Here is a 24,833-nt window from a genome sequence, read left to right on the forward strand (position 1 = left end):
AGCTTCGAGGTCAGGGCTTTCTTCCTTAACTGTCATGACTGCAAACAACACATTTGTGTTAACATCACACAATCCTAAATCAACGACTCCTTCTTTCCAGACACATTCTGCCACGTAGCAGTGGGCGGAGGCACAGGCAATGATCTGGATTTTGAAGCTTTGCTTCTGCATGAAGAAAAGCTCCTGGCATTGGTGTAAGAGATCCGGAAGGGCCAAAAATGTTCTGCTGGTGCCCTCATGCCTCGCCTCTTCTTGTTCCGGGGAGCTGTTCCTCCTCACTCCTCTTGCTCAGAACCTTGGCCCTGATTTCTCCCCACTCATCTGCAGAAATCCAAATTGCCCAAACTATGGCTGTCAATCCACAAGGAGACTCTGTTGTGACCATTTGCTCCTAACACAAGCTGGACGATCCAGCTGACCTCTCCTGCTGAAGCCCTGCAGCAATCCTTCCTCCCACCTTAGACACGCCTTTGAGGGGGTCTTCTCATGCCGGCATTGTAGGATAAAGGCTTAATTCAGGACAGTTTTTTTGTGTTACAGTCTCAAGTTGTCCAACAGCTACAGCAATGGGAGGGTCATGGTGACAGACACTTGAAGGCAGGCTGACTTGGGTTTGAACCTGGGTCTGTCACTTACCTAGTTACCTGAGTTACCTTGGTCACCTGTAAAGTGTGAATAACAACAGGGATTTCATCGCGTTATTTTAGGGGGAAATGAGACCGTGTTTATATCACAGTACTTGTCCCATGAGAAGCAATCAACAAATACCAGGTTCCTCTCCTGCCAGAGTAACTCTGGGACAAACAGCAGGACTGTTAAGGGCCCTGCTGATGTCGTCAGGTGAGAGGTGCAGCCAAGAGTCAGTCTGTCTCCCCAGGTACGATTTCACCGAGAACAACGGCTTGACCAGTCCCATCCATCCAAGACTATGGCTTCTTACTGCTGTAACTTCAGCCCAAGCAGAGTGCTGTCACACCACCAATATTTGTCAATGCTTGACTAATGACCACACCCCCGCCACCATCACCCGTTTGCCAAGCACGGAGGTAGGAGCTTACTTACACTGCCTACTTAATCATGACAACAGTCCTAGGAAATAGGTATTATTGACCCTGTTTTATAGATGAGAAAATAAAGGCTCAGAATGATTAAGTAACTTGTCCAAGGTCACAACGCTAGTGAGGGGGAGAACTGAGTTTTGAATCCAGGTCTGTTGCAAGACATGTTTCTACACTCTTTTCTCAGCTTTGCTGGAAACGCTGTCTTGTCCTGCTTTCCTTTACCCCATCTTCCTGCTTGGAAAACAGTTGCAGTGCTGGTGAAGGACTTAAGCTTAAGCACAAAGACCTAAAGGCATAAGTTAGTCATGGGGTCAGCTGAATGAGACATAATGCGTTGGTCTAGACACACCAGACCTGTGCAGATGGGCACGCCGTTTGCACAGCATGATATGTCCTCTTAAGAATAAGAGAAAGAGCAATCTCATGGCCCCAAGGGGTTGTTGAGGGGTCGTTAGCAGGATATGCATTAGCAAGGAGAACAGAGGTGTAAACCTAGGCACGCTGCCGAGTTGCTGCAGATAGGCACGCCACCATCTGCAGAAGCACAGTGGTGATTCTCCAGATGCTCTGCATAGAGAGCTGACGCCAAGCTTCCTCAATGCTAATGATTGTTAAATGCCTAAAGGTCAGAGTAAAAGCTTCATCGGCAACTAGCTATGTGACTTTTAAAATAACTTAAAAAAACCCTCTATCCTGCACCTACAGCCCCCTCCTCACTTGACATCATCCTAAAAAAGACAATAAAAGCAGTGTGATTTCTTGAGATGGCCTCTGGGTCCCTGAGACCTTGAGTCCCCCGGTTCCCACCTTTACTTAAGAAAATGTCTCTGTGTCTTGTTTTATGTTAACTTTTTTCCGTAAGTTTCACAGCCCCCGTTCTTCAGCTCCAACCTGCTGAGCTGGTGTCGGCACAGGTCTGTCTGTCTTTAACGTTCTTTTCACTACACCATATTTCTCGACCCCAAACAGATAAAATTTGACCCAACTCATTTATCACTGCGCTGTTAAATTGTGTCAAAACCAGGATTCCTGTCATGGCTCAGTGGAGACACATCTGACCAGTATCCGTGAGGATGCAGGTTGGATCCTTGGCCTCACTCAGTGGGTTAAGGATCTTGTGTGGCTGTGGCTGTGGCTGTGGCTGCAGGCCAGCAGGTACAGCTCTGATTCAGCCCCTAGCCTGGGAACCTCTATATGCCAAGAGTGTGGCCCTAAAAAGAAAAAAAAATGTGTGTCAAAACCTGTGATAAGGTGATAAGTCTATGAGAATTACTTGCCACTTGGCTTTACATTGCTTCAAGATCCCAGACTGGGAGTTCCTGTTGTGGCTCAGTGGTTAACGAATCCGACTAAGAACCATGAGGTTGCGGGTTCGATCCCTGGCCTTGCTCTGTGGGTTAAGGATCCGGCGTTGCCGTGAGCTGTGGTGTAGGTCACAGACGTGGCTCGGATCCTGAGTTGCTGTGGCTCTGGTGTAGGCTGGTGGCTACAGCTCTGATTAGACCCCAGCCTGGGAACCTCTATATGTTGCGGGAGCAGCCCTAGGAAAGGCAAAAAGACAAAAAAAAAAAAAAAAAAAAAAAAAAGTTCCCAGACTGTATGAAAATAACCACTTATTCCTGAATCTTTCATGTCAATGGCTATAACTCACTCTCACTCTGGACCTGACTGGTAGGAGCAGTGAGATGAGAGGGGTAAGGAGGTGAGGGTGGGGCAGTGTTCTCTTCACTCCTAGATTGGAATAGTGACGCTTGAGGATGTAGTGGAAACCCACCTATAATAAAAAAGAAAGATTCCCTCTGCTTACATGCTCACAGGGGGCTAAAACCAGCTCTGACTCTTCCTAGTGACATAGTAGAAAACTAGCCCTCCTGATCGCTTACTGTAATTAACACTGATACTAACAAGAAAAAAGGAAAAAAAATGCTAATGGAAACCCACCGGGGCCACATAAGCCTTAAGGTTGTTAAACAACCTCACTCCTAAAACAGTTCTACCAGGTTAAAATGTAGCCCAGATGGGAGGCTTTCTAGGCTTAGCTGTAGTAGGAAGGTGCCTTCGAAGCATCTTCACCCGCTCCAGGAGACCCTGCAGGAGCCGAGGCCTCTGTTGATTGCTAATGGCCCCACAGTGCACTGTCTCTGGTGGCTCTGTTTTGCAGGATCTCTAGAGCAACGAGGCAGTAACTATAGTTCCTTTATTATTATTATTATTTTTTGGCCACACCAGGGGCATGCAGAAATTTCCAGGCCAGACATTGAACCCATGTGACAGCAGTGACAACACTGAATCCTCCATTGCTAGGCCACTAGGAAACTATGCTAGCTACTTTTTTAAATTTTTTTTTCTTTTTTTTAAAGACAGCATATGGAAGTTCCCAGGCTAGGGGTTGAATGGGAGCTGCAGCTGCTGGCCTACGCCACAGCGACAGCAACAGCAACGTGGGATCTGAGCCGTGTCTGCCACCTACACTGCAGTTTATGGCAACACCGGACCCTTAACCCACTGAGCGAGGCCAGGAATCGAACCAACATCGTCATGGATACTAGTCGGGTTCGTTACCGTTGAGCCACGACGGGAACTCCTGTAGTTCCTTTAAATTGCTTGAAAAATCACAATAAAAAATGTCCCAGTCAGAAGAAACCTTAGTAGCAAAATTGACCATAATCTTTCCTGCTCAACAATTCATTTAGGCTACCTGGTGCAACAGGCATGGTCAAAGTGTAGTCTTACTATAAAGACAATTTTCAAGTGGATGTACTGTCAGCCTGCGTTCCATAAATTTCTAAAACACGTGGTATGAGGCACAGTTGCTCTATTGTTGATCACTATTATAACCTGGTCCATCTCATGACAAATTTGAGCAACTTCAGACTTATTACTGCGTTCACTGATCTATCACTGTCCTATAATTAAAGAGGCACAAATATTTAATAATTAAAAATGATTTTCCAGGAGTTCCTGTTGTGGCACAGTGGAACCAAATCCAACTAGGAACCATGAGGCTGCGGGTTTGATCCCTGGCCTCGCTCAGTGGATTAAGGATCTGGCATTGCCATGAGCTGTGGTGCAGGTCGAAGACGCGGCTCAGATCCTGTGTTGCTGTGGCTGTGATGTAGGCCGGCAGCTACTGCTCCGATTCAACCCCTGGTCTGGGAATCTCCATATGCTGCAGGTACAGCCCTAAAAAGCAATGAAAAGAAACAACAACAACAACAAAACAAACAAAAAAACCCAAAACGTATTCTATTTCCATTTGTATTCTAAGACGTTGCCTGTTTTGGAACTTACTAAACTTAAAAGGTTTCATAAATGCTTTATGTAATGCTATAGTTTTCTGAAACAATATGTTTACAACTTGGTAAGGCCAGTATATGAACTGGTTGGCCCCGTGATTTATCAGAACTTATTAATATCAGCTTTTAAGAATGCCCACTTTCTGGAGGGTTTTTCTCATAAATGGATGCTGAATTTTGTCAAAAGCTTTTTCTGCCTCTATTGAGATAATTACGTGGATTTTATTCCTCACTTTGTTAGTGTGACATATCACATCGATTGATAGCCAGTGCTGAACCATCCTTGCAGCCCAGGGATTAATCCCTCTTGATCGTGATGTATGATCTTTTGAATGTATTGTTGGATTCGGTTTACCAATATTTTGTTGAGGATTTTTACATCTATATTCATCAGTGATAACGGTCTGTAATTGTGTGTGTGTGTGAGAGAGAAAGAGAGGGAGAGAGAGATGTTTGATTTTTGTTATCAGGATGATGCTGGCTTTGTAGAAGAAGTTCAGAAGCGTTCCTTTCCCTGCAGTTTTTTGAAGCACAAGAAGGATAGGTATTTCCTCTTCTCTGAATGTTTGATAGAATTCACCTGTGAAGCCATCTGGTCCTGGACTTTTGTTTATTCAAGAGTTTCAAAAATGACTGATTCAGCTTCATTACTGGTAATTGGTCTGTGCATATTTTCTGCTTCTTCCTGGTTCAGTCTTGGGGGATTGTACATTTCTAAAAAATTGGTCCGTTTTTCCCTAGATGGTCCCATTTATTGGCATATAGTTGTTCATAGCATATGATCCTTTGTATTTCTGTGGTGTGGGTTATAACTTCTCCTTTTTCATTTCTGATTTTATTTATTTGGGCCTGGAAGCTTGAAACTCCCCCTCCCCCCAACCATGAGTCATAACTGCAGTCCCAAGTGACATGTTGACTTCACCCTTGAGAGACATCTGGCGTCAAAGGACTCAGCTGTGCCCAGATTACTGACCCATAGAACAATAAATGTTTGTTGTTGTTTTTCCAGCCAGTAAATGTTCATTTGAAAACTGGAGAGAGATTTATAGAACAGAAAACTTCTGTGTGACTCTACTGTAGGATGTTATAAAATTAATAGTGATCTTGCAGAAAAATGGAAGAACAGGATGTTATGCTAAACAACGTAGTTTATTTAGGTTAATAGATGCTTTCTAGAATGTTTAATTTTGAAAAAATCTCTATAATGCCAACATCTTCTCCATCTCTGATCCATTAATTTTAATCAAATTGTGATCCTATCAAAGTAGTTTTTTGTTTCGAGCTATTAAGTTTTGGGGTAATTTGTTACATAGGCATAGCTAACTAATACACTCGGATGTATCTTCCCAAGGTAGTTCAGTTTCCAAAAGAATTACTTGGACTTGATGTAAATTATACCCAGCAGAGATACAGAACACTTTTATAATTGTGAAAGTTCTAACAGAACTCTTCTAAACTTTCTACATATTATGACCTGAATATGGTTCTATTTGGTTCATATGTGAGAATTCCATTCTAATTCATGAAAATGAATCTGAGAATCATCAGCAATGAAAAGCCAAGTTTGATTTTTGGCTGTTACTGTCAGCAATGAGATGTACTTAGAAAGCATACAACCAGAAGCTCTCTGGAATAGTCAGTCTCTTAAGTGGTATATTTCTCTTTGATCTGTTAAAAATTCATTGATGACTAGAATCAGGCTTGTAACTACACTTCCAAGGTGATTCAGTTGTTCTAGAGTGTCTTTATATTAATATAAATAGGTTACATGACATTGTTGTCCATAAAAAAATGTGGGCAGTCTCCACATATACAGATTTCTGATTATGTGTATTATTGAAAAATATAGGTTTAAAGCCAACCGCCTTTTTTCCTTAATTAATTAATTAATCAATTTAAAATGTTCAAAGATCATTTATTGTCTGCCAGGCACTGGGAAGTGGCAAACTCTGTCTTCAAGGATTTGAAAATAAAGTTAGTAATTGTGTGATTAATGCTTACTATTTAGTTAGCATATTAGTTTTATTTTTTAAAATTTATTTATTTTTGTCTTTTAGGGCCACTCCTACAACATATGGAGGTTCCCAGGGTAGGGGTAGAATCAGAGCTGCAGCTGCTGGCCTACACCACAGCACAGCAATGGTGGGATCCAAGCTGTGTCTGCAACCTATACCTCAGCTCACAGCAACACCAGATCCTTAACCCACTGAGCGAGGCCAGGGATCAAACCTGCGTCCTCATGGATACTAGTTGGATTCATTTCCACCGAGCCATGATGGGAACTAGTTTTCGATATATCAAATTTATGACAGCATATAGTGCAGACTTTTGGCAATATTTGTATTTTGAACATTCAGTGTTTATAGTATAATGGTGCCCGTTTTATTGCACTTGAAGTGGGATTTAACTGTGTTTCTCTCATTATAGGGTTTATGGGAGTTTCCTTACTATTACGTATGACTCAGGCATACAACGCATGATTCAAAACATTAATGGGAAAATATGATCCTGTCATATGCTTTTTTTCTGGGTGGCACCATGGTGAAAAGGGGTGACTGCCTGTAACGACACTATGTTTGTGTGTCCTGTTCATGTAATTATAGAATGAGAACTAAGAATGTTCAAGGGGAAGGGAAAGATCTAAGTAACTCTGAACACTACAGTGCTGTGTAGTCACCTTCGACTCTGTTTTTACGAGAAGGTAGACCGAAAAAATAAACCCATGCAAACCTGTTTTAGGATGAGTGAATGCATACCTGTTGTTCCTTCCCAGACGTTCCTAAGATGTGCGGAGCTCACCTGTGTGCTCTGGGCGGAGGGTTCGCCACACTGCAGTATTTATGAGCTCGCCAGGGGAGTGGTTTTTGACATGTTTTGGTCTCTTTTTAAGAAAAGAATATATTTCAAAAAACCTAGAATGATATTATAAAAGGAAAATGTTAGGAGCTCACAAAGAAGAATATATGAATTAACCAGTATTAATTAAAAATTTTTTTAAATTACTCAATGAATGTATTACATTTATAGTTGTGCAATGATCATCACAATCCAATTTTATAGGATTTCCATCCCACACCCCCAGCGTGTCCCCCCACCCCTTGAACAGTATTAATTAATATATATTCATTTTCATATGGATTGCTTTGTACTTCACAGATTATAAGGCTTTTTCTCTGTCCAAGTGAACCAGCCCTTGGCAACTGATTGGGAAATTCTTGTGGTTATCAAACATTCCTGCTAAAATAAGATTTGAAGGAGCCCCCAGTGAGCCATGCCTCTCAAAATTGGGGGCACAAAAATTGTGTGGCCCACCTGGCTGTTCTTCCAGGAAAAAGTTGAGCATGAGGAATGAAAGCTTTAGGTTGTATGTTACTTGCCTGTAAACAACAAAAATAGTAGAAGGAAGACCCTCCAGGTCCACTGGTGGGCCCTGGATCTTATTTTAGAAGCACTGATGATGATAAGCTTAGGGTTCTGTATTGAAGTGTATCCTTCTGACTCCACAATCAGCCTCACAAATTGTCAGCTTCTTGGCTTTTATTACAACCAGAAAAATCCTACTCCTTAAAGATAAACATTCTGTAGTGAAGTTATAATTGGTTCCTAGGGACCATTTAGTTTTCAAATGCTTACATCTGTGTTTCCCAACGCAAATTATTTGGTGGGTAGGAAACTGTATTCTTAACCAGTTTTGCTTTTTTGTTTTGTTTTTTGTTTTTCGACATACAACTTTTTCCCTCTTTTCTCATCCATTCTCAACATTTCCTATTCTCTTTCCCACTTTATTTTCCCTCCGAGCACATATCATTAATCTAACATCATGCATATTTTACTTATTTAGCTGATTTGTTGCCTGACTTCCCATTAAACTGTATGTTTCACAAGGGCAGTATTTTTTTTTAGGGCCACACCTGCAACATTTGGAAGTTCCTGGGCTACGGCTCAAATCGGAGCTGCATCTGCAACCTATACCGCAGCTGGCAGCAACCCTGGATCCTTAACCAACTGAGCAAGGCCAGAGATTGAATCTGCACTCTCACGGCCGCTATGTTCTCAACCCACTGAACCACATCGGGAACTCCACAGCAACATTTTTGACTATTTTATCTACTGCTGTACCCCCTGTGCCTAGAAGAGTTCCTAGGAAGTGGTGTTTATTTATTTAAATATTGATTAAATACATAATTTTTTACTATAGTTGGTTTACAATGTTCTGTCAATTTCTGCTGTACAGCAAAGTGACCCAGTTTTATATATATATATATTTTCACATTACCTCCCATCATGTTCCATCACAAGTGATTGCATATAGTTCCTTGGGCTATACAGCAGAATCTCATTGCGTTAAATATTGATTAAATATATTAATGTCGAGGTGCCTCTAAGGTTCTTAATTCCTGTCTCCCTAATATGCATTACTCCTGACAGACTTCTCACTGCTGCTGATTCTACTCAGAATACCCTAAATGAATGCTTTCTCCATATGATACATAAATATCTCAAACCAAAAGCTAACCTCATGCTCATAGTGAAATGTTAATTTACAGCGCTGTAAGGATTAAGATAAAGATGCCCGTTATTGTTTTCATAAATTAATACTGTTCTGTCGGTACTATTCAATGAAATTAGACCTGAGAAAGAAATAACAGGTTAAAAGATATTGGAAAACAAAAGGCAAATTATTTATTTTGGGCAGATGACATGATTGTATACTTAGAAGACCCTGTACAACACTATAAAATAAATTCAATAAAACTATAGGTTATTAAATGGATATAAAATCAATCTTTTCTATGTCAATTAAAAGACTTAGAAAAGAGATGAAAAGATCCCACTTACGCTATTGCCTAAAAAATTAAAAGATCTAATATAGATTGAATACAAATAATACGAATAAAATGTTAAAATTACTGAAAGAGGTAAAGGTGTGTGTGAGTGGGAGGACATACGGTGTGCTTATAACAAGAAGGACCAAGGCGATAAAGATGCATATTCACCCTAATTTAACCGACATAATTAAAGCATTCCTAATAAAAATGCTGAGTGATTTTTTAGAAATTTGAAACGTTACTAAACATATAATTATGAATATGAAAAATCATTATGAGAGAACACATAGGATTTTGAAAAAAATGATGAGAAAGGACTACCTCTATCAGATATTGAGCTATAAAGTTACAGTCATTAGAGTCTGCCACTAGTGCTTGAATAGACAGAGCAATATAATGAGATAAAAAGCTCAGAAACAAATACATGTGGAAACCTAGTATAAGATAAAGGTGGGGGAAAAGTGGACATTCAAGAAATGACAGGATGGGAAGCATCAGGCTAGACATCAGTCTGGAAATCAAATCAAAACTGAATTATTAGGAGTTCCCGTTGTGGCTCAGCAGAAAGGAACCTGACTAGTATCCATGAGGACACAGGTTCGATCCCTGGCCTCGCTCAGTGGGTTAAGGATCCGGTGTTGCCGTGAGCTGTGGTTTAGGTCACAGATGTGGCTCAGATCCCGTGTTGCTGTGGCTGTGGTGTAGACTGGCAGCTGTAGCTCCGATTCAACCTCTAGCCTGGGAACTTCCATATGCCATGGGTGCAGCCCTAAAAAAAAAAAAAAAAGAAAAAAGAAAAAAAAAGTAGATTATTACATTTTTTACACTTAAAGAAATATTAGATAAAATAAAAATGTAAATGTTAACAAATCTTAAAAGAAAACATGGGAGTTCCCATTGTGGCTCAGTGGAAATGAATCCGAAACTGACTAGTATCCATGAGGATGTAGGTTCGATCCCTGGCCTTGCTCAGTGGGTTAAGGATCCAGCAATGTTGTGGCTGTGGGGCAGGCCGGCAGCTGCTGATCTGACCCCTAGCTTGGGGACTTCCATATGCTGCAGGTGCAGCCCTAAAAAGTAAAAAAAGAAAAAAAAAAGAGAGAAGAAGAGGAAGAAAAAAGAAAACATGTAGTGTGGCAAGAAATAAAGCTCACAAAGCACAAAGCGATCAGTGAGTAAAAATGGCTGCATAAAATTAAAAAAATTTTATTGAGGTCTAATTTATTTATAGTATTATACTGTTATAGTGTTAAGTTTTATGTGTACAACATAATGAATCTCACGATTTTTGCTTTATACTCCTTTTATGTTTATTTTAAAATTTTGGCTATATTTCCTGTGCCGTACAAGGTATCCTTGCAGCTTATTTATTTTCTACGTTGCTATTTGTACCTCTCAAACCCTTACCCCAAGCCTTCCCCTCTCCTCTCCCCCTCCCCACTGAAAACTCCTTCTTTATATCTGTGATGGTTTCTTTTTTGTTATATTCACTAGTTTGTTTGTTTATTTATGTCTTTTTGCCATTTCTTGGGCTGCTTCCCGTGGCATATGGAGGTTCCCAGGCTAGGGGTCTAATCAGAGCTGTAGCTGCCAGCCTACACCAGAGCCACAGCAACGCGGGATCCGAGCCGCGTCTGCAACCTACACCACAGCTCACGGCAACGCCAGATCGTTAACCCACTGAGCAAGGGCAGGGATTGAACCCGCAACCTCATGGTTCCTAGTTGGATTTGTTAACCACTGAGCCACGACAGGAACTCCTCACTAGTTTATTTTTATAGATTCTCCATATAAATGATATCATAGAGTATTTGTCTTTCTCTGACTTACTTTATTTGGCATAATACCCTCTAAGCCCATCCAGATTGTTGCAAAAATGCAAAATTTCCTTTTTTATTTTTTTGTCTTTTGTCTTTTTAGGGCTGCACCTGCGGCATATGGAGGTTCCCAGGCTAGGAGTTAAATGGGAGCTGTAGCTGCTGGTATATACCACAGCCACAGCAACACCAGATCTGAGCCGTGTCTGCAACCTATACCACAGCTCACTGCAATGCCAGATCCTTAAGCCACTGAGTGAGGCCAAGAATCGAACCTGCAACCTCATGGTTCCTAGTTGGATTTGTCAGCCACTGAGCCACAACAGGAACTCCCAACATTTCCTTTTTTATTGTTGAGTAGTAGTTCATATATAAATACACCACATCTTTGTCTGTTCATCCGGTGATGGACACAGGTTGCTTCCAAATCTTGGCTATTGTAAATAATGCTGCAATGAACATTGGGATCCATATATGTTTTTTAATGAAAATGTTCATTTTCTTTGAATGTATACCCAGGAATGGAATTGCTAGGTCACATGGTAGTTCTATTTTTTGTTTTTTGGGGGGAATCTCCATACCGTTTTCCATAGTGGCTGCACCAATGTACATTCCAACCCACAGCATACAAAGTTCCCTTTTCCCTACATCTTCACCAGAATGTGTTATTTACAGTCTTCTTGATGATAGCCATTCTTACAGGTGTGAGGTGATATCTCATTGTGGTTTTGATTTGTATTTCTCTGATGATTAATGATGTTGAGCATCTTTTCATGGGCCTGTTGGCCATCTGTATGTCTTCCTTGAAAAAAATGCCTATTCAGATTTTCTGCCCATTTTTTATGCTTTTTTTTTTGATGTTGTATGAGCTACTTATATATTTTCTGCCATTCAAGAGGTTGTCTTTTTGTTTTATCCTCGGCTTCCTTTGTTGTGCATAAGCTTTTAATTTTAGTGAGGTCCCATTTGTTTATTCTTGTTTTTGTTTGCTTTGCCTTAGGAGATAGGTCCAGAAAAATAGATGGAATGTTATGTGTATATCTATTAAGTCTATCTGGTCCAATGTATCATTTAAAGCCAGTGTTTCCTTATTGATTTTCTGTCTGGATGATGTGTTTGTCAGTGTAAGTGGGGTGTTAAAGTCCCCCATCATTATTGTGTTGCTGTTCATTTCTCCCTTTGTATCTGTTAATATTTCTGTATTTCGGTACTCCTATGTTGGGTGCATACATAAAAATTTTAAAACTTCTCTATAACAACAAAAAAAATCATAAAGTTAAAAGGCATATTAGAAACTGGGAAAGCTATTTTCAACACACAACCAAGAGCTAATTCCTTAATTTACAAAGAATGCTTATGATCATCCATAAAAAAATGGGTAAAGGATATGAACATATTAGACAAAAAGCATGTTACAGCCGCACAAACAACTAAAAATTATACGAAAAGATTTTCAAACTTGCTCATAATTAATGAAATGCAAATGAAAACAACCAGCTTCTAGTTTCACCTATCAGCATGACAAAAATTTAAAAACTGGATGAAACATTATTATAACTGTAACTATGATTAATAGGACTACTGATACTGCATAGCTGTTTAAAAAACGAATGACCGAGTGAGGCACATCTCTGTGTGCGTGGCTTTGTAAAGATCTCCAAGCATGTTCATTTCCCAGTTAATGTCTACAGGGTGCTCATCGCCTGCCATAATGAAAGGAGTTAAAATCTAATTTTTAAGAATTAACAACTTCTACGTAGTGTTGTGATAGGCTGAATAATGTCTCCCTGCTCCCAAGGATGTCCGCGTCCCAATCCCTAGAACCTGCGAATCCCCAGAACCTGGGAGCAGAACCTGTTACTGCACAGAGCACAAGGAACTTGGCAGATGACCGCGTGAAAGATCTTGACTGAGCTGGGGAGTTTATCCTGAATTGTCCTGGTTTATCTGCGGGCCTGATGCAATCACAAGAGGGACACAGGAGGAGTCAAGAGGACACAAGAGGGACACAGGAAGAGTCCTCTAGAATACAGCAGAGTGGTGAGGGAGGCAGAGTCAGAGAGAGATGTTTTGCTGCTGGCTTTGAAGGCAGAGGAAAGGGTCACAGGCCAAACACAGGCTTTTCCAGAAGCTATGAAGCAAGGGGATGGATTCTCTTCTGGAAGGAAACAGCCCTGCCGATACCTTTTTGGCCTCATGAGACTCACTTCAGACTTCTAACCTCTGGAACTATAAGAGAATGAATTTGTGTTGTTGTAAGCCACTGAGTTTGTGGTATTTGTTACAGCAGCAATAGCAAACTAATAGAGACTATCTCGAAAAACATCATGAGTCAAAATGAGACTAAAAGCAGGCTATTAAATCGGAAATGAGGGAGTTCCTGTTGTGGCTCAGTAGTTAACGAATCCGACTAGGAACCATGAGGTTGTGGGTTCCATCCCTGGCCTTTCTCATCAGTGGGTTAAGGATCCGGCGTTGCCGTGAGCATGGTGTAGGTCACGGAGGTAGCTTGGATCCCACGTGGCTGTGGCTGTGGTGTAGGCTGGTGGCTACAGCTCCAATTCGACCCCTAGCCTGGGAACCTCCATATGCCGCGGGTGAGGCCCTGGAAAAGACAAAAAGACAAAAAGACAAAAAAAATCAGAAATGAAATGTACTATTATAAATTTCAAGAAGTCAAAGAAAAGAGACTTCAAGTGCCTTGGGGAAATAACTTAATACTTCCTAAACTATCTTGCTATACCTTGTCTGGACTATAACTTAGAAAAAGATCACCAACTCTGGGAGCTGGTGGGATTGTTTGCTCTGGAAAAACTAGCTGGAGAAACTAGCAAGCTCTCCCATCAAGCACTCAGGGTGGAGATTTAAAAAAGCAAGAAGGCTGGCCTGGGTGTGGAGGCGTTGGTGGAGGCCTGCCAGGAGGCTGAGAAGCTTGGGTGGGGAGGAGAAGATTGCGGGGGAGGGGGTGACAAAAGGTGACAGGGAGCTGGCAAGATCAGGAAATTAATTACACAGAGCAAATAAGATAATGGAGGCAAGAAATGTATTTAGAATCATGGAAGACAAGTTTCTTTCTGCCTGAAAGGGTTTTAGTTACATAACTAACCCTGAGGTATTCGATTAGAATAGGAAATACTGGCTGGAGTTCCCACTGTGGTTCAATGGGACTGGCAGCGTCTTGGGAGTGCTGGGATGCAGGTTTGATCCCTGGCCTGGCACACTGGGTGAAGGATTTGGTGTGGCCACAGATCTGATCCCTGGCCCAGGAACTCCACATGCCAAGGTGTGGCCAGAAAAGAAAAAAGAATAGGAAATAGTGGTTTAAAATATACAGCTGTGTATATACATTAGGATAAATAGCTACAGATCTACGTATATGTAGGTGTGTGTGTGTATGTACATATATATATATACATATTTTTTTTTTTTCTAACTCTTTTCCTAGAAGCAGTGACATCCCAGTAACAATAGCCACATGAGTACCATTCCCTAAAAGGAATCAGGGTTCCTCAGAGAACTGGATGATTCCAGGCCTGGGGCAGGCAGAGCACAAGGTAAGGCTGGTGTGTGTCAAGGGATACCGAAGCCAACTTGAAGACGTTTCCACTGGTCAAATCTACGACAATTTGAGCATCAAAATAAATGAGGAAATAAGATTGTCATTGAATAAAATAGGAATCCAGGTGTCCATACTAATATAAATGAATACATAAATGAGAAAGGAAGAGAAAATTCTTCCTTATGGCAGAGTGACGGCTAATGAACACACAAGGAGTGGTGGAAGTGGATAATGACGGCTGGATGGCTCTCGCAGAGGTAGTTGAAGCAGGCAGTTGTCAATGGTTGTTAAGGGCCAATAAATAGAATTGAATAGGAATAACAGTGATAATAATAAATAATAATAAAGCACAATGCTAAGAAAGTACTAACGGAAAGAGGGTGACTTTGTGGAGGAGCCTGGCAGACCCCTTGACTATGACCAGGTCATCAAGGCTTGCACCACCAGCGGGACCGGTGACACTCACGTGCCTCCCTGTGACTGAGAAGGGCGCAGGGTCACTCCTGGGCTCTCCCTGCCAGGAGCAAGCCCGAGTCAGGTCATGGGGAGACACCGGCCGGACCCAGACTGAGGGTCTTTCTACCGAATGAAAAGGCCTGAGCGCTTTAAAATAAACTCTTTGACACCAAGTTCAGCAGGATTTTTAAAAAATTTTTATTTATTTTTATAATTTGCAATGAATTTTGTTACACTTATGTCGATCATCACAACCCAATTTTACAGTATTTCCATCCCAGACCCCCAGTGCATCCCCCCAACCCCAAACTGTCTCATTTACAAAACAGAAAATTTTCAGTCTGTGAGTCAGTGTCTGTTCTGCAGAGAAGTTCATTGTGTCCTTTTTTAAAAAGATTTCACACGATAGAATATGATGTTGGTGTCTGTCTGACTTAGCATGATAATTTCTAGGTCCATCCATGTTGCTGCAAATGCCATTATTTCGTTCCTTTTAATGGCTGAGTAATATTCCATTGTGTATATGTACCACATCTTCTTGATCCACTCCTCTGTTGATGGACAGTTAGGTTGTTTCCCTGTCTTGGCTGTTGTATACAGTGCTGCAATAAACATTGTAATACATGTATCTTTTCAAGTCATGGTTTTCTCTGGATAGAAGCCCAGGAGTGGGATTGCTGGATCAAATGGTAATTCTGTTTTTAGTTTTCTGAGGACGCTCCATACTGTTTTCCACAGTGGTAGCACATTCCTACCAACAGTGTAATAGGGTTCCCTTTTCTCCACGCCCTCTCCAGCATTTATTGTTTGTAGGCTTTTTGTAGATGGCAGTTCTGGCTGGTGTAAGGTGGTACCTCATCATGGTTTTGACTTGCATTTCTCTAATAATGAGTGATGTTGAACATCTTTTCATGTGTTTTTTGGCCATCTGTATGTCTTCTTTGGAGAATCATCTATTTAGATCTTCTGCCCATTTTTTGATGGGGTTGTTTGTTTTTTTTTTGGTATTGAGCTGCAGGAGGTGTTCCTAAATTTTGGAGATAAATCCCTTGTCAGTTGATTCATTTGCAAATATTTTCTCCCATTCTGTGGTTTGTCTTTTCATTTTATTTAGGGTTTCCTTTGCTGTGCAGATACTTTTAAGTTTAATTAAGTCCCATTTGATTTTGTTTTTATTGTCATGACTCTAGGAGGTGGATCTGAGAAGATATTGCAGTGGTTTATGTCAGAGAGTGTTTGGCCTATGTTTTCCTCTAAGAGTTTTATAGTGTCTGGTCTTATATCTAGGTCTTTAATCCATTTTGAGTTTATTTTTGTGTATGGTGTTAGGAAGTGTTTTGATTTCATTCTTTTCCATGTGGCTGTCCAGTTTTCCCAGCACCACTTATTGAAGGGACTGCTGTCTTTTCTCCACTGTATATTCTTGCCTCCTTTGTCGTAGTTGAGTTGACTGTAGGTGTCAGCAGGATGTTAAATGAGTTAGAAGCTCTTCCCTTAGCTAATGGTATTATATACAAAAGATGATCACATATCCAGGACTTTCAAGAACGCTACTTCAAACGTTTTTTCTTTTTTAAAGATGATGTGTCCCACTTTTTGGCTTTAGAAATTTGGTCACGCTGAAAATGAAGAAAGGAAGTTTAAGAATGGACCCTGGGGAGTTCCCGTTGTGGTGCAGTGGAAACGAATCCGACTAGTGTCATGAGGATGAAGGTTTGATTCTTGGTCTTGCTCAGCGGGTCGGGGATCCGGCGTTGCCGTGAGCTGTGGTGTAGGTCACAAACGTGACTCAGATCCCGAGCTGCTGTGGCTGTGGCTGAGGCCAGCAGCTGTAGCTCCGATTTCACCTCTAGCCTGGGAACCTCCATATGCCACAGGAGCAAATGAAAAAAAAAAAAAAATGAACACTGGATTGAGAAGGGAGGGAGTTTCCTATCGAAGGAGAAAAGCTCATATGACAAGATGTCTGAGTTATAGCACCAGCTCTGCCAGTACAACTAACTGTCTGGCCTCTATGGTTTAACGTATGACATTTCGCTGACTTTTCTCAATGACCGCAAGGTCCAGCCCAGCAGCAAAATCCATAAATTAAACGTACCTATAAATACATCTGAACTGTGAAGCTCTACTGGATACATGGACCTGCGCCACAGTCAAGGTTTGGATGGTGATAGACAAGTCATGTAGGTTTGGATTATTTAACTGTGTTATATGTTTTATTTATTTTTGACAAAAAGCTCAAATTCACTACCAGACTCAGCCTCCCAAAGAAGCGCCTTGAGACTTGGCAGCTGTGCCTCTCTACTCCCACCAAGTGGTGGAAAATGGAACTCCTTTGGGGCCGCAGGGAAGTTCCACATTCTCGGGCTCCTTTATAGACCCGTACACTTCCAGCTCTCCCTCCTGGCCACTGCCACATGTTTTCTTTTCTTTTTACAGCCGCACTTGTGGCATATGGATGTTCCCAGGCGGAGCGTCATGTCACAGCCGCAGCTGCCAGCCTAGGCCACAGCCACAGCCAGATCCTTAACCCACTGAGGCCACAGGGACAGAACCCGCATCCTCATGGACACTATGCCAGGTTCTTAACCCGCTGAGCCACAACAGGAACTCTGCAATTCTTTTTTCATTTTCAGTGTTGACCAGATTCTTTTTCACGAGAATTTTCATTCCTTCTATTTCAATAAAACTGTATTAAAATGTCCCTCGTTTGATCTGTCTCACACACACCGATGTTCATTTCATTCATTCTTTCAAGGCGCATTTGAGTGCTTATCACGTGCCTGGAGCTGTGTGGGCTGCGGGGTGCGAGGGAAATAATGAACGCAGAGGACTAATGTGTGGGTAATAGAATAATCACAATAGTGACTGTTCTAGGTATTTTCAAAGAATGAGCTACAATCTTGTGGGGACACAGGACAAAGAAATCTGCTCGAGAGAGTGACCGGGGAAGTTTCCCCGTAGCGGTGCAGACTTGAGAGGTGCACGGTCAGTGGGACGGGCCTGGGCAGGAAGGAAGAAGAAGGCAGACGAGGGGGCAGGGCGAGGCTGGTGGCTAAAGGAGGCCCTTGTCCCCCCAGAAGCCATGCTGATGAGCCGGAGCCCTCATCAGAGGGCACAGGGCAGCTAGCTTTTAAGCGAGACAGACAGAGGCTGGGGAAGGGGTGACCCTGGCTGCAGGGTGGGGAACAGAATCGGGACAAGTCAGAGAGCAGCGGACGGCACGAGGCTGGATGGAGGACAGCGGGAACTGGGACTAAGGTGCCGTGACGATGAAGGGGTGTGGAAGATGCACAGGGGACAGTGTCACCAGGGCTTGGTGACCCACTGGAAGCCAGGGGAAAAGGTCTGGGGGGAATCCTTGTTTCCAGGTGTGTGTGCTGAGCTGTAGGGGTCTGAGAGGTCCTAAGAGGCGCTAGGGCTCAGCTAGCTGGATCCACGGCTCTAGCTCAAAAAAGGTAGCCAAGCTGGAGAGACAAGGCTGGGGCGGGCGGTGGGGGGTCACGGGCAGAGATGGTGGGCACGGATTTGTGCCCAATGTCAGAATGCAGGGGGCCTGGGCAAAGGACACGATGAGGACAGACACTAGGCTTTGCGGAACTGCGGTGCGAGGGAGCCCAGATGAGGGGAGGGGGCCAGCACAGGAGCAGAAGGGGCGAGGGCGCAGGAGCCAAGGGGAGACAGCAAGGTAAATGCTGCCAAGAGGGAGTCTAGGGTGAGTAGATGCAAACGACTCCATTCAGAATGGATAAGCAGGGCGGTCCTGCTGTACAGCACAGGGAACTCTATCCAGTCTCTTGGGAGAGACCAGGATGGAAGATGAGATGAGAAAAAGCATGTGTGCATCTATATATGATGGGGTCATCTTGCTGTACAGCAGAAATTGGTACAATATTGTAAATCAACTATAATTTAAAAGATAGGGCCAAGAGATTGCGAAGGATGAGGTGTGGGAAGGCCCGATTCGGGTTCCTGCTGCAGGGCAGAGGTGGTGGCAGCCGGCAGCCTGGAACGGGCTGGAGAGGGAGGCGGGGAATGCGGACACACTGACCATGGCCATTCTTTACAAAATTCTTTACAAAAGTTTGCCGGTCGAGGGGGATGAGAAATTGGGCAATCATGGGAAAAGGAAGGGGACCTGCGGTCGAGGGAGTTTGTTTTTTCTCTTTCTTTTGGGATGGGAGCCTTGAGCATGTTTAAAAGCCAACAGAACGAGCAGTCGAGGAGGAAGAGGTGATTACACAGGCAAGAGAATGGAGAGTCCTAGGAGGTGGCTTTAGAAGTCGCTATGAAGGGACAGCACAGGGGGAGGCGGGCGAGCGGGATGCCCCATTAGTCCCTCTGCCAACTGCAGCTGCCCTACTGTAACTTCGGTCAGTCGGGGTTTCATTCAAGGGAAAAAGAGAAAACAGAGGCTGGGGCTTTGCGGGTGGCAAGGGGACAGGTGTCCCGGGGCGGGGGGGGGGGGGGGGAATGAACTCCCCAAGGGCAGGGACCGTCTTCTCTGTTGCTGCATCACTGTGACTGGAGCATCAGCGCCCAGGTCCTTATTGTCAAAGTCATCAGCACAGTGATGCTCATTTGTCTCCATTTCAACTTACCTCTTTGGGTGCTTCTCTAAAAAGCCAAAAAAGAGAGTACAGAACAAACAGAAGGTAAATGACTATGTGACTTTTTTTCCTCACTTGGAAGAAGTCTGTGGATTCTTTTATTCTTCCGTAAAGTCAGTTTTAAAGTTCTAGCCATAGTTCTATCCAGAGTCACTGTCATATACCTTGGAAAGCTAAAGGGCATCTTTCACTTTTTAGCTTAATTGTAGGGTGCTTATGTAGCTCTGTCCACTTGGCTTAAAAGTCACAATTCTTGGAGTTCCCGTTGTGGTGCGGTGGAAACGAATCTGACTAGGAACCATGAGGTTGTGGGTTTGATCCCTGGCCTTGCTCAGTGGGTTAAGGATCTGGCATTGCCGTGAGCTGTGGTGCAGGTCGCAGATGCGGCTCAGATCCTGTGTTGCTGTGGCTGCAGCACAGGCCGACAGCTGTGGCTCCAATTTGACTCCTGGTCCGGGAACCTCCATATGCTGCAGGTGTGGCCCTAAAAAGCAAAATAAAATAAAAAAAAATAAAGTCACAATTCTCGAAATACATACTAAAAACGGTGCTAGTTTACCTATGGAAAAGCCTGAGAGTCGGGTGGGCGGGTGACATCGACCCCAGCGTGACCGGGGTACACGGTCGGGTGGGGTGACTGGAGCCTGGCCGCTCCCCTGGCCGCACCCGCGCCGGCTCCCAGCCGGCCCCTGCCCCAGTTCCTCCAGCAGCCAGACCGCGTGCGGGCGGGTCGGGGTCCCAGGGCCAGCGTGGGCTTGTGTGCTGCGTGGGCTCGGTCACTGGCCGAGCAGGGAAGAAGGACGCCGACAGTGGCTCTTCAGGCTGCGCTTTGCAGGAGGAAGCGGCCTGACGACCTGGCTACATTACCAACTCGAGTACAGCCAGGCAGCGAGGCCCGAGCTGGGCAGGGGCTACAGCTGAGTGACCAGGCGACACTGTAAGGTTCGGAAAGTTTAGCAGGAGGCTCGGCTGGGGCTGGGCGGAGGCCTCGGGCTGCAGGGCGCGGCGGCGGTTACCTGTTGCGCGCGGCTCCGGCTGCAGCGCTAACCCAGCGGCCTCCAGGCGCTGACGCGTTGCCCTGGAAACTGGCACGCTGGGCCTTCTGGGACCTGCCGGGAGGGGCGGAGCCAGGGGGCGGAGCCGCGAGTCTGCGCGCACGCGCACTGGGACCCCGTCTGGTGGTGCGTGGCCCCGGCGGTCTAGGGCGGGGGCGAGTCCTGCTCCACGTGATTCCTCCTTGAGGGAGAAGTGAGCTGGCGGCGTAGGCGTTTGCAAAGGAGCCTCAGGTTGCACCTCCTCAGGGCCCGGGACCTCGGTGGCGCCCTGGCCGCGCCGGGGTGAGAGAGCCGGCCCCGCGACGTCCCCGTAGGCTCGGAGATCCCGCGGTTCTTTCGCGCGCCGGTTAGCCCTCGCCCTTGCACCGGGTGTTTTGAATCCGAGTCCGTTGCGCGTGTCTGGTTCCTAGCTTGGGAGGGGCGTGGATGGAGACCTGAGCGCTCCTGTTAACCTCTCTGTGTAAAGATAGATTTCTTGGGTGAAAGGAGAAAACCATGACAATGAAGCAATGCATGCTTGGTGTAGAAAATTGACAATGTACAGGAAAGTACAAGAAGATGTAAAAATCACCAAGATCATGGAATTACAAGTGCTAAAAAGTGATTGCGTAAGAATTTTTAGTGATACATTGGCATCATTAACGAACCTTAGCATTATTTCTCCTCCTCTTCCTCCTCACTCCTCCCATTGTATCAACGCCCTGTTGAATGTCCTTGTAGATTAATTTTAGGGGTCACTCCTGACTATTAGAATGCATTCTTCCAGGTTGCCACAGCCGCCTCCTCGAGCAGCAAGGGACTTAAAAAAGAGACTCATTTCTCTAAAAAGGGCTAAATATCCTCCCTTCGTTTGCCCCTAACACCCTTGATCTTGGTTTTGGAACCCATCGAAGAGTTGGGTGGCTAGCTTTTGGGCGTCTTACTAGATTTTTAATAACAACAACAACAACAGCAGCAAAATCTAACTTTGAACACAATTCAAACATCTATACAAATAAGATGAGGGAGCCTGCTACCAACAGACCATTAATTCCCCGCCCCGCCACTCCGCCCCAAGGTCTCTAAAACAGCGGAGACAATTTGTTTGTTGAAGTCATGGGTGCTGACAAGCCAGCCGCCACCTCCCTGCCGGGTCTGGGATGTCAGTGAAACCTTACACGGTCCCTCGGCTTGTCAGCTCCGGTTCTTTAAAAGGAACAGGTGGCAAAGGGAGAAAACTGGCCACAGGCCACTCTTAACGGAATCTATTGTATGACGATTCATTTGATTTGTAAACAGATGTGTCAGAAAAATTAAAAGGAAGGAACGCGCTCTATATTTGTTTAAAGGCTTCGGTGCCTGTTCTGACCCTTCCGGTTCGTTTGGCAGAAGCCCTGTAAACAAAGCCTCCTCCGGGACCGAGCCGGTGTTTTCTGGGCTTTTCCGGCTCCCGAGAGCCCTTCCCTCCTCCTCCCTCCTCCTCCTCCTCCGGTACCCGGGCCCCACCTCCCTCCGGTCCGAGACACCTCCCCGCCGGTCTCTGATTGGTGCAGAGCGCAGCCTTGCCTTTTAGGGACTGTTGTCGGGCTGTTAAAGTGATAAGGGAAAGCGTCCAGTGGCTGCTTTTACCAACCAATCAACTATTTTCCTGACAGATCCCCAAATATTCCCGAGCCAATGGAGGGGAGAGCCCGAGATGCCTGGGCCTCTCCTGGGAGAGGCAGGAGCTCAGACAGCCCTGGGCCCCCGCCAGCCCCCACCTGGCATTTGTCTGTGTCACTGTCAGGATTTGTCTAGCGCCGCGTCCCCTAGCAAGGGTGTGTTGGGGGGAGCCCTCTTTCCAGACTCTCAAAATGGTTATCAAAGTGTTTGTTGCCACATCTTCTGGGTCCATAGCGGTAGGTGTCTGATGGAATGGGGGGGCTTGTCTTCCTGTCCTACTTTCTGAGTATCTTAGACTTGGAATAGAAGGAGCCGGTATGACCCAGCGCTGGCCTTAAATTTCTTTTTTCAGGCGTAAGTAAACGCGGCTCGGCAGTCAGTCTGTGAGCCCTTTGCTTTCGGCCTTGGTTCGAATGGTGTTTAGCGTGTGAAATGTGTGATCCGGGGTAGCTGGGTGTGGAAGGGGAGTCCAGGAAGGGGGCGTGTTGCTGCTAGAACTTTGAACATGTGATTTCAGTCCTGTTGTATCGCATATGTATCTATGATCGAATCAGAGGGACTTTTTTGGTGTGTGGAGTGTTTCTGCCGTTCCTTCTGTCAGATTTATTTAAAATTGCACATAATGTAAAAATATTTGGAGCGTATGATGGACCAGATTATTAAAATGACTCCTGGGTGCAATGACTTGTGTATATCATGTAACTGTAACAAAAAGTGTAAAGTTAGAGTGCGTAATGCTATTATTTGAGGAAAATGATGTCGCAGTGACCAGAACAAACATTTCTAAGGCCCCAGATTTAGATATGCCAGGAATTCAAACGGACCAAAAATAGGCGTGAAAAGTCGACCCTCCCATAACATCGCTTGGTCAGATTTCTCATAAAGGAAGGGCTTTTCTCCTTGGAAATAGTTCAGGCTTTGATTTTAGGCTTGAACCTGCAGGGTCTGCCTGGGACTGAGATTTCAGCCAGCATTTTAGCATCTCAGAGGCTGTGGAGAGAAAACAGTTTTATTAGTCCTGAAAGCGGGAGACCTGCAGCGGGGCTGTTTCCTTTTATATCTGGTCCCTGGACCTTCTCAGGTTGCAGCCTGGGCTTCAGTGGTCACTCAGCTCAGGCGGGTGGGTGGCCCAGGGAACAGTCCTAAGGGCAGCTCCTGAATGCCACCTCCCCCCCGCAAAGTTCACGCGGTTTCCAGACGGGATAAGAGGAAAACACAGGAAAGAGCCTGGTTGTCCCTGGTGAGCAGAGCTGATGGCAACTGTATAGTGATCTCTTGAAGGTCTTTGAACAGAAAACAATGAGGCAAAATTCCAAGCGTAAAACTGCAGAATACTTTGTGGCTGCTGCAGACCACAGACACTTTTAGTTGATCTACAAAAAGGATGTTTTGGGGGAGTTCCCATGGTGGCTCAGCGGTTAAGTACTGGACATTGTGTCCATGTGGATGCAGGTTCGGTTCCTGGCCCCATTCAGTGGGTACAGGATCCCGAGTTGCCGAAAGCTGCAGAGTAGGTCGCAGATGCGCCTTGGATCTGGTGTTGCAGTGACTGTGGGGTAGGCAGGCACCTGCAGCTCTGATTTGACCCTTGGCCCAGGAACTTCCATATGCTGCAGGTGTGGCTGTTAAAAAAAAAAGAAAAAGAATATTTTTGGATTCATTAGGTGAAACAATTTTTTTGTGTGTGTGTGTGAAGAAAATGGCTTTAGTGGGCTTCAGATATGCTGTTGATGCTCATTGCTGGAAACTTCTGCTACTCACCTGCCAATCCTCCCCCTATCCTGTAGACCAGGTCTGAGTGGCTTTATGTATCCTTCTGGAGACATGCACAAATGTGTGGATTTCTTAGGAATATCTCATGTCCTACCTTTTTGAAGTTGGGAGCATGGTTTCGTTAACCTGGGAGGACCCGGGGATGTACTGATCATTCCAGGATCTTGGAAAATCCAAGTCCAGTCTGCTGCCCTAAGCACATGTCTCGGTGCCACTTGGCACTGTGTGACCTTGGAAAAATTATTTCACTTTGCTAAGCCTCAATTTCCTTATCTGTAAAATGAGGACAAAAATAGTATTTCTCTCATCGCATTGTCATGAGGACTTAGGCAATAGGCATGGAGTCCCCAGTGTGGTGTCAAGTGCTTAATAAAAACTATCATCAGTAGTTAGTGTTATAATTGTTAGCTATGGTTCGCTAAGTTTATAATTGTTGTAACTTGGTTATTATACATATGAATGTTAGTTAATATTACCGAAGTTGTTTTAATTATTATGAGTGCTCGCAGATCTGCATCGGTGATGGGGTTTCAGAAGAATTGTCTCAAGCACATCCATGGAAGCATTTCTGTCTTACCCTAAAGAGGGAGAACTGATTATTCCCATGCTGTCAGTGCTAATGATTTTTCCTGGCTGGGGCAGTTCCAGAAGCTTCTTTGCAGGCCAAGCCAGAGCAGCTGCCAGGACTTAGGCTGTGTCTGTATGGTGTTGGGTCTACAAAACCTTTACTGCGTAC

General features: G+C 44.4%; 2 protein-coding genes across 13 annotated transcripts in view; one reads left to right on the plus strand and one right to left on the minus strand.

Annotated features, from left to right (window-relative positions):
* Window positions 1–20,715, minus strand: part of LCA5L (lebercilin LCA5 like) — a 54,865-nt gene extending 34,150 nt beyond the window's left edge. For 2 of the 8 annotated variants that reach the window (XM_084992154.1, XM_084992151.1), the window contains exons 1-2: window positions 20,645–20,715; window positions 7,157–7,269 (exon numbers count right to left, since the gene is read on the minus strand). The gene's annotated coding sequence lies outside the window, so the exon portion shown is untranslated. Of the gene's footprint in view, window positions 1–7,113; window positions 7,270–20,187 lie in introns of all 8 variants that reach the window. The other 6 variants (XM_005670355.4, XM_005670353.3, XM_084992155.1 and 3 more) reach the window with 3 other exon arrangements.
* Window positions 20,716–20,854: 139 nt separating this feature from the next.
* SH3BGR (SH3 domain binding glutamate rich protein) overlaps window positions 20,855–24,833 on the plus strand; it is a 63,592-nt gene continuing 59,613 nt past the window's right edge. For 2 of the 5 annotated variants that reach the window (XM_084986920.1, XM_084986922.1), the window contains exon 1: window positions 20,855–20,965. Coding sequence is in view for 2 of the 5 variants with exons in the window: in NM_001244236.1 (NP_001231165.1) it covers window positions 22,516–22,560 (45 nt within the window). In the remaining 3 variants the exon portion in view is untranslated. 5 annotated transcript variants of the gene reach the window in all.

This window comes from Sus scrofa, chromosome 13 (assembly GCF_054392235.1).
Source record: "Sus scrofa isolate SSC_HxYL_T2T_F1_AM1 chromosome 13, Sscrofa_HxYL_maternal_Yorkshire_Landrace_v2.0, whole genome shotgun sequence".
NCBI classification, from domain to species: domain Eukaryota; kingdom Metazoa; phylum Chordata; class Mammalia; order Artiodactyla; family Suidae; genus Sus; species Sus scrofa.